Source organism: Sipha flava, unplaced genomic scaffold (assembly GCF_003268045.1).
Source record: "Sipha flava isolate LNK unplaced genomic scaffold, YSA_version1 36_pilon_pilon, whole genome shotgun sequence".
NCBI classification, from domain to species: Eukaryota; Metazoa; Arthropoda; class Insecta; order Hemiptera; family Aphididae; genus Sipha; species Sipha flava.
The window spans coordinates 4,315,305-4,325,307 of NW_020273076.1; the positions used below are offsets into that span (position 1 = coordinate 4,315,305).

General features: G+C 26.9%; 1 protein-coding gene and 1 long non-coding RNA gene across 5 annotated transcripts in view; both read right to left on the reverse strand.

Moving 5' to 3' along the window:
- Positions 1-2: 2 nt before the first annotated feature.
- On the reverse strand, positions 3-5,809 carry LOC112687890 (U4/U6 small nuclear ribonucleoprotein Prp3). Of its 2 annotated transcripts, XM_025560868.1 has the most exons (12): positions 5,539-5,809; positions 4,856-5,084; positions 4,586-4,794; positions 4,355-4,513; positions 3,924-4,289; positions 3,589-3,749; positions 3,440-3,525; positions 1,316-1,458; positions 1,005-1,219; positions 789-935; positions 599-695; positions 73-210 (listed from the first exon to the last, which is right to left on the reverse strand). In XM_025560868.1, the coding sequence occupies exons 2-12, from the start codon at positions 5,004-5,006 to the stop codon at positions 73-75; spliced, it is 1,872 nt and encodes a 623-aa protein (XP_025416653.1). In that variant the 5' UTR covers positions 5,007-5,084; positions 5,539-5,809. The 2 variants fall into 2 exon arrangements, with proteins under 2 accessions (XP_025416654.1, XP_025416653.1); XM_025560869.1 differs by lacking the exon at positions 5,539-5,809 and having other exon boundaries at positions 3-210; positions 4,856-5,006.
- A 2,157-nt stretch (positions 5,810-7,966) lies between these two features.
- Positions 7,967-10,003, reverse strand: part of LOC112687892 — a 3,171-nt gene continuing 1,134 nt past the window's right edge. The window contains exons 3-6 of one of the 3 annotated variants that reach the window (XR_003149024.1): positions 9,707-9,780; positions 9,191-9,311; positions 8,225-8,342; positions 7,967-8,131 (exon numbers count right to left, since the gene is read on the reverse strand). This is a non-coding gene — a long non-coding RNA (uncharacterized LOC112687892). Of the gene's footprint in view, positions 8,132-8,224; positions 8,343-8,937; positions 9,312-9,706; positions 9,781-10,003 lie in introns of those variants that run through there. The other 2 variants (XR_003149025.1, XR_003149023.1) reach the window with 2 other exon arrangements.

A 10,003-nucleotide genomic window follows, 5' to 3' on the forward strand; every position in this document is an offset into this window, starting at 1 on the left:
TATATAAAAAAGATAAATATATTTATCAAAAGCTCATTAATTCTTGACGGTGTTTATTCTTGAATTAATATTTTAATCCATAATCAAATCACTATAAGCTAAATCCCAATAATGTTCTACTCCATGTTTTTTTAACTGCTCACGAGCTAATTTTTCAGAAGCACAAACTTTAAACTTTATTTCTCCAAAATTGCGTTGTTTGGACATACCCTAAAATAAAATAATAAGAATTTTAGTATCTAAAGATTTTGGTATCCCATAATTTAACATACAAGTACATTATATAATATTACATAGTATACATGTTAACATATTAACTATTAATTTATTATTATTAATTATTTGTATATTTTCAAGAAAATATATTTTTTACTACAAGGAAAATATGTAAATTGAATTAATATTATAACAATAAACATAAGCAAATAATCATATTAATAAAACTTTACTACTAATTAACAAAAAAAAAATGAATACAAAATCAATGTTTATTTTAATATTAAGAATATAAGTTTAAAATTAAAAAAAAAAAAAACTTGCATGAGTCATGCAAAATTTTATAGTAAGATAAGAAAGTTTATTATTAAATTATTATTACCTCCCACACTAATGAACATTTGTTATTTGACTTTGGTTCAGATTCGTCTTTATTTTTAATAACATCATCTTCCCATTTCATCCTATGTAGCATCAATCTAAAAATCATTTAATAATTATTAATTTTCTGATTTACTAAAAAAATGTTGTATAATTAATTACTTAGTAAGTATTAAATATAAATAAAGTACCTTTTATACTTTTTTTGTTGTTTAGGACCACCTTCAACAATAACAACATTACAATCCTTACACATAATCACACAACCAGTCATAAACAATTGTTTGCTATTTGTTTCTATTTTGAATTTTTTTGATGGATTACTTAAGTCTTTTATTCTAAAATAGATATATACAATTTTCTTATTGAGAGTAAGTAATTATTTTAAGTTTCAATATAATTCATACCTATATATGGCTACATTAACACCTAATGAAGTATCTTCTTGTAATTTTCTTATTTTTTTATCTCGTCTTTGTTCAGGATTTAATCGACGAGATGCATTAGCTTCTTCATGAGCTTTTTGACGTTTTGCCATTTGTGCTCTTACATGAGATTCCATTTTGGTTGGATCTTGAACAGCTTCTGTGCCCAATACTCTCATCAAGTTTGAAATACGAAGCTAAAAAAATAAAATGTTAATAATTACATTTTTAAAAAAAATAAATAAATAAAATTCTAAAATTCTAATAAAATATCATATAATATGTTTAAATACCTTAGGTTCCGCTGGGGGTTCTAAACCAAGACGAATTTTTTCTTGTTCTTCTTTCCATGTTTCACGTCGATTTTGACGACGAAGCTTCTTTCTTTCTTTTTTTGTTAAAAATACAGGCATAAATAACGGTTTTAATGGATCAGCTGAAAGTCATTTAACATACAATTTACACAATACACATAAGTAAACTTCATACAGTTAATAACAAATAGTTAATATTATATTTAATATTATTTTATATTAATATCATTAACAGTTAATAACAAATTTTAAAATTAAATAAAATTATAGTCATAATAATATTTGATTTCTATAAATTATAAAACAAGCAGTTAGAAATAAACTGCAAAAATGATCATAAACATTATCATGCTCTTGTGAGATTAATTTATTCATATGGTTGAAATCAACATGGAAAACCTATACTTCTAAATCAATTGACTTGGTTAAAATAATTAAATGAACATATTTATTGAATAACCCCCGGATGGTTGGGGTTAGAATAGACCACAGGTTGTCCCTGTCTGCGTAAGAGGTGAAAAATGGGACTTGTAGGAGGGCAGCAGCTCTTACAATATTGAGTGTAGGTGCAGGTAATCTCTTATGAGTAGAAACAGATGCATATTAAATAATAAACAGCAGATATGGTGATTACATTGTGATGCGGAAGGCAAATAGGAAACCACTGCATTAACATTCCTTAGTAAAAACAATAAACATGACGTTCTCTCAAGTAGAAGATTCCGGAGGTAAAATAGTCCTTCGTTCTCATCTCTGGGTAGAGACTACTAGAGAAGAATGGTCAAGGAAAGTAGATAAAATAGAAAAATAGCAGCCCGTAAGGTGAGAATTCTACTACAATGTGGTAAACTGGATACTCTAAAAATAGAAATGGCAAGAATGAACATTGATATTCTGGGAATTTTGGAAGTAAAATGGTCTGAAGCTGGAGATATATGGAGTGGAGATTATAGATATGTATATTCAGTCACATCTGCTGAAAAGCCTAAATAAAAAGGATTCGGCATAGTGCTTAGAAAAAACATTGGAAAGAAAGTAAAAAGTTAAGTGCATTACGTGAAAAGATTATTCATGTCATAATAGAAACCAAACCAAAAGTTACAAAGTACAAATCTATATGTGAACCCCTCCAACAATAATGATAGCCAAGTAGAAGAAGTATATGAACAAATGGAGAAAGTTATTCAAACAATCAAAGGAGAAGGAAATCTGATCATCTTGGGAGACTGGTATGTAATAATAGAAGAAAGAAAAAGAGAAAGTAACATAGGAAAATATGGTCTGGGAAAAAGGAATGATCATGGAGATAGACTGGTGGCATTTGTGCAAAATATGACCTGATAAAATTCTAAGATAGTTATCCTGGAGCAGATATAGACAGTGATCACAATTTGATCATGATGAAATGTAATCTCAAATTTAAAAAAAATTAAAAGAGGAAACACCAATTGATGGCAAACTAATAAACTAAAAGAAAAAAAAAGTAAATGAAAAATTTAAAGAATACACAAATAAAAAAAAAAATATAAGAAGAACAGGATATTAATACCAGATAGACTTCCTTGAGAAAAAACAACTACAAATACAGCAAATGAAACAATGAAAGAAACAAAAAGCACATTACCAAAGAAGGAATGGATAGCGCCAGAGATTATTGGAATGATAAAAGAGAGAAGAAAATATAAAAATTCAAATACTGATGAATATCAAAGGAGATACAAGCTTTTAAGAAACTTGATCATAAGGAAATCAAAAGCAACAAAAGAAAAATACCTAGAAGGAAAATGTGAGGAAATAGACGTTTTGATGAGAATAGGCAATAAAGAAGAAGCATATAAAACAGTAAAAAAGTTCTTTGAAGTATGTACATCCAAATGTGGAGCAATATAAAACATAGAAAGAGAAATAATTTATAAGTAGGAGCAGATTGTAGATAAATGGAAAGAATACATAGAAGCACTATATAATGAAGAAAAACTGGTTATTACAGATTTAGAAATGATAAATGACAGTGAGCATTTGACACATTTTTCAATGCGAGTATAATTTATTTAATTTTAATATTAAATTAATGTTATAATTAATTAAATTGTAATTACTCACTTGGTGGTCTCATTTGTAATGGATGTTCAACTAAATGTGTTATATTGCTTCTTTTAAATTGAACTGTTCCAGTATCATTTAAGTAGCTATATTTAAAGAAATAATATGAATAACTCTTTTTACCATGGAAGAATCACAAATATACTTACGAAGCCCCATCTAAAATAACACTATCCCACCATTCAACATCAGGACAATGTTCAGTTAATTGTTCTTCTTTAGGTACCAACAAGGCCATTTTAGTCACGGATGAAATGCCAGTTTTACGAGCAATTTGCGAAATTTCATTTTGTAACTTTTCCAATTGAGCCTGAAATACAATATTAATAATGAATAAATCAAAAAGGAAATATACTTATTTAAAATAAGGAAACTATTTAATTAAATGTATTTAAATATCACACGAAAAAAATTATTTAAAATGAACTAAATTAATTAACATGAAAATATCATCAATATTAAAATCTATATTATATTTTAATACCTTCATTCGTAAACGATCAGCAATTTGTTGAAATTTACCAGGTTCATGGAATTTTAAAGTTCGTTTTGTACGAATATTTGATTTTATCGTCAATCGTGAATCAAAGAACTTTACTTCAGACGAATCATCATTAGATTTTTCACTAAATGTCTGTTTAAATTCTTCTCGCTTTTTAGCTCTAATATTAGCTTTTAATGTAGGTATAACTTGTGTAAGTTGAACTTCTTTACCAGTTATATCAATTGTACGTCCTTCACTATCAAGAATTAGAGGAGTAGGTTTTTCTGCAGATGAATTATTTAAGGTTTTAGGTACACTTGGAACTGTTTTTATAATACCAGTAGCTAGCTTTTTCTGTATTTGAGCCTATTTATAAAAATAAAAAAATGTGTATTAATAAGAATTAAAATAATGTTTATAAAATAAACTACCTGCAATTGAGCAATTTTTGCTTGTTTCTCAAAATCTGTTGTTATTTGGGGTTTTTTATCTTTGCCATTAGTATTTTTTTGAACACCAATAGATGGTATAGATAAAGCCTTTTTTCGTTCTTCTATCATTTTTTGTGCATTTAACATCATGTCTTTTATCTAATATAATAAAAATTATGTTATTATATACTATAAACTATACAATCCAACAGCTTGAAAACAAAAACATACCTGTCCCATCGAAAGAGCTTCTTCTTTAACAATAGGCAGATCTTCTTTTTTACGTTTAATGTTATTTTCATCATATTCCGTTTTAATAGGACGTTTATTAGCTATAGTCACATTATTTACTTTCATTGTCATTCCTTTAGCTAAATCAAATGCCTTATCGGTTAAAGACAGAGCTTTACCAGGATCTAATAATGACGAGCGAAGTTTATCTAGGGAACATGATAAGTTAAATAATTATTTGTGTACATTAAATATTAAAATCATATTTACCTGCAGTTTTGTACTTGTCGTAACCGGATGACAAACAATGCATAAGAGTGGTTACAAGTGATGGTTCCCTAAACCCTAAGAACTTAGAGACAGTCTTCTCCAAATACGGTTTAATATCCTCAACTTCTTTTCGACTGATTGATAACGCCATATTTAATAATTTTAATGATAATAAAAATTAAATAAATCACTGATGATTATTTTATGCTATATTGTGACCACACGAGAGCTAAAAAAAGTATTATAAATAGTAAATAAATGAATAACGTTTATTAACGTTATACAAGAACCCAGGCTATACGCACCCAGATACTCGTGATAAGTTGTCGGAAAAAATTAGTTATTAAGAACGACACCAGTAGCACTAGCAGTTATATTATAATCACGGTGGATATATATTTATCCACCTTGATTATAATATTTTATTCCATTGATAAGAAATTTTATATCCCATTATCTTTTTTACAACCAATGATAAAAACAAAAATTACAGTACACATTATTTTTTCTTGTGATTTATTTATATAATTTTAGTCTTTTCGTTTTATTTTATTGGTTTACGCTATCAGTTGGGTTGTGCTCGGGGCCGTCATTTTCAAAATAGACTTGTACATTATTTTTAGTTCTCTCGGTGTTTTATAAGAAAAATATTTAAATTAATTTATTCGTGTAAAATCACTTACCTCAGGGGCGTCATATGGGGTATTGCAGAGTATATGAGCATTATAATTATACTCATTTATTGTAAACGTGGTCCTCCTCAACGGTTTTCATCATTTATTCTAATTAGTCCAAGAAAGCCTCTGTGTGTGAGCATATTCCCTATCCATTCATTTTGCCATATATTTGTATTTTTCTATGATGATATTCTCTCCAGAATCCTTTCTGAAACTTCTTCATTAGGACAAAATAATTAAAACTAAATTTGGGCTAAAATATTATTCAACATTTAAACCAACGTGACATTTATCGTACTATATAGCCTAATTTATTACAATAGAAACAATATAGTTCAACTGTTTGATTTATTATTATTAGCCGGATATAATTTCTATATTTTGTATCCATTGATTCAATTTATTATTTACTTGGTGAAAAATTATTTGATAACGAATACGTTTGTTTTCATAGTATCAACTTTAACTAATTTGTAAACATATTTTTAGTATAAAACACCATTGTGCGTATTATTTACAATGTACACGATTACTATATACAAATACTCTTCAGTAAATTATATATATACAAATTATGGCTATAAGTATATATATTTAGTATTAACGCCAATTGCATACAAGTTGGCAAGTGATTGCAATTGAAATGGTCACCCTCAATACTAATAGAAAGGGAGTATTAAGTGTCAGTATCCCTATACATAGCAATATAGCATGTTTTAGCTAAAATGTCTATATATTGCTAAAATAAACTGCTCTGACACATTCTACCAATATATCTTGTGTATAATTATTACGTGCATCTATAGAATATCATTCAGGGGCGTCATTTGGGGTATTGCAGGGTATGCTCATGCATACCTAAAATTTATCAAAATGCAATTTGGCCTGGTTATAAATTTTCTGTGCCGGGCAAAAATTATTCTTTTTTTATTTATAATTGGTCTCAAGTATCGGCATCCATCATATTATAATGTATATTGCTATAAGGTGCCGTAGTAGGTATATTGCTTGTGTTATGTTGAATTTTTGGAACATAGTTTAGTTCAAATAACCTATATATAGGTAGCAGCGTCGGATAAATTAGTGGCTAGCATAGATAAGTATAATATGGGGGGGGGGGGGGCTAGAGACTGCGGCTAATCACTACGCTCAATAATACAACATGCTAAAATTAAACTGTTGATATTATCATTGATTATAGATACTATCTATAATCAATGATATTATTAATATTTTATATTATTACTAGCTTCTGTGTGCCTCGCTTCGGTTGAAATTCGTTTAATATTTATATATTAATCAATTTAATTAATAATATGAATTATTAATATTAATAATATTCAAAACATTATTATGTAGGTATAATGTAACATGCAATACTACCACGGTTACTACTTGTGATAATTATTAACTTTTGATAATATACGGGTGGAAAATTGATACGCCTTCGGCGTCAAAGGCGTTCGCTATCTAGGAGACCCCCACCTAATTGTTTTCTTAAAAATACTACGGCACCATACTTACGGTACTATAGTGACAATCGATGCATGGTGTCAAACGTATAAAAACCAATATAAGAAATATATAAAACATTTGTATGTACATAAAAAAATGAAATAGCAGAGGGCAAATCGCAGTGTAATTGAAAATAATCAAACATAATAATAGTACTGTTGCAAAGTTAAGTGTCTTCTCAACAATAGTTAAATATGTAAATTATCACTATATTTAATAGAATGGAATAGAATTTAAAAAGTGGTATAAATATGCATATAGATTATGATATTTCAATTACAGTGTTATATGTGTCTTCTTCCATAACTTAACTTACCAAAGGGACACTTTCATGAAAAGTATCTTAGATACAACAATTTATAAGTATCATAAACGCTAGAGAACTTGACATTTTTTTTAGATATGAAATTATCAAAGTAAAAAAACTTTCAAATACAGTACAGTCGGTTCAAAGTAAAAAGAACTAATGCATAAAAAGTATTTTTTCAATAATAAATAATGAATATATATACAAAGTGAGTCTGTAGACAAAAAACTATAAAAATGGAGTAAGACCTTCCTTGATGTTAACTGAAAAAAAAAAAATTGAGCGATAAGTGAATACTCTATAATAGGTGTGTATACATAAATGTTGGCGTTAGTTACGTTTTACACTATAATCATTCTCAGTGAAAAACGCATCCAAGAAAGACCACGTGGAGGTCGCCAACCCCTTCCTCACATTCAGAAAACATAAAAGTACTTATCGACAATATTTAAAAAAAATATACAGAATGAATATATAAAAACATAAATAATTTATGAAAGACAGAGTGTGGAAGTTTCTTGTAATCATAGCATATTTGTGCTTTTAAGCTTAAAAAATATGTGAAGATAATGTATACAAATGTGAAACATAACATAATCAAAGAAAATATTTTTATCATTATATAAAACGTTTCAGTATGATACGGTTTAAATAAATAAACTATACCAAGATTTTTCTTATAATATTAGGAGAAAAGTGTAATAATAACCAAGCTCTTGGGTACAACAGTACTACACTGGTGTTTGAGCATTCGTTAATTCATTAATCTGCAACCCACTATGAGCAAAATAAACAATATATAGTTTAAGATATTTTACAAAGACATTTATATCATAGAGGAATTTGAGCGTTAAATATTGTAATACATACCAAGTTTTCTTTATTTTATAGGTGGGTTTGATTTGAATATTATCATTAGCACCAACACGTTGAATTCTATTCCATTCCAAAGAATAAAGTGCAATGAAAACATTCAACAGCTCTCTCCCTATATTATTTGGAAAAATTAATCAAATTGAATGTATTTAACATAATTTAAAGACACAAATGAATCATAGTCGAACGAAGGGCAACAGTACTACACTCATGTTCGAGCACTTGTTAATTAATTACTCTGCGAAACACTATGAGCCAAGTAAACAATACAGTTCAAGATATTTTAAAAAAAACACTTGTATCATAATGGAATAAGAGTGTTAAAAATTGTAATCCGTACCAAGATTTCTTTATTTTATAGCTGGGTTTGATTTGAATAATATCAATAGAACCATTAACACACATCTATCACACTAACACTATCTCCCTATATTATTTTAAAAAATAAATCAAATTGAATGAATTTAACATATTTAAAAAACAAATTTATAATTATTTAACATAATTTAAAGATACAATTAAAACATAGTCAAACGATAGACTTAATTAACAAATGTGAACAAAAGAATTATAAAAAGTGTTGCATATAATTTGATTTTTAAATTTTACAACTGTTTGTGATAATAGAAATATCAGTAAAGTCAATCACATTCCTTCTCAATGAAAACATCCCATAGCTCTCCCCTAATATTTTATGGTAAATCAAAAAAAAAATGAATGTAATTAATAAGTTTTAAAAACACATTCAAAGCATATATTGTACAAAGAAAATAATTTACATTAATGCTAAAACATACTGGGTTTACTATTATCCTTATAATATCACATAAGTTTTAATTTATATTCATTTCCTTTCATCCAAGTGTAAAAACTGATACTATAAGACTTATTTATACAAACCGAAAATATAACATTCAACATATATAATTGAAAGAATGAGTTGAAAAATGCATGGCATACCATGTTTTCTTTAGTTTATAGTTGTGTTCGTTTTTATTAGTTAATCATTAGTACCGAAGTAGTAACTGCATTATTCCTTAACAAAGAAAATGTTTAATGAAAACATACAACAGACATCTCCCTATATAATGTAGAAATATAAATCAAATCGCATGTATTTAAAACAAATATATAATAATATAACATGATTTAAAGACACAATATCAATGAAAGCATCCAATAGATATCTTCTAATATTTTCAAGTAAAACATATAAAAATAAATGTGTAATTAATAAATATATTAAAAACACATTTAAAGCATATAGTATGTAGAAGGTAAAAATCACAATTGATTCACAGTCGAACGATGGACTTAATAAACATATGCGTCAACAATAGAATTATAAAAAGTATTGCATATAATTTGATTTTTAATTTTTATAACTGTTTGAAGTAATAAAAAAATGATTTACAAAAAAATACTATAAGACTCATTTACTAAAACAAATATATTATTTTAAAATATAATACATACCATGTTTTTTTTCATTATTTTATAGCTGTGTGTGCATTTTATAATATCATTACAGAATTTCACATCAAATCAATCTGGTAAACAAAATATATTTTATATATTGTATTAATATGTAATATAATATATTACATACATTGCAGGTGTATGTAATGAAAACATCCGATTACTTATATCTCCTCATATTTCTCGGTAAAACAAAAGCTCTGTTCTAATATATTTTGGAAAAACGAATAGTAATTAATGTAAAATGTAATGTAGTACGAAAAAGATAATTTACAAAAAAGGTAGAGAACCAAC

Coding starts and splice junctions, on each gene's coding strand:
- LOC112687890 (XM_025560869.1), bottom strand. CDS start 5,006: ATGGCGTTATCAATCAGTCGAAAAGAAGTTGAGGATATTAAACCGTAT. Junction 1,220..1,315: donor AACCCCCAGCGGAACCTAAG/GTATTTAAACAT, acceptor TTATTTTTTTAG/CTTCGTATTTCAAACTTGAT. Junction 211..598: donor AATGTTCATTAGTGTGGGAG/GTAATAATAATT, acceptor ATTTTATTTTAG/GGTATGTCCAAACAACGCAA.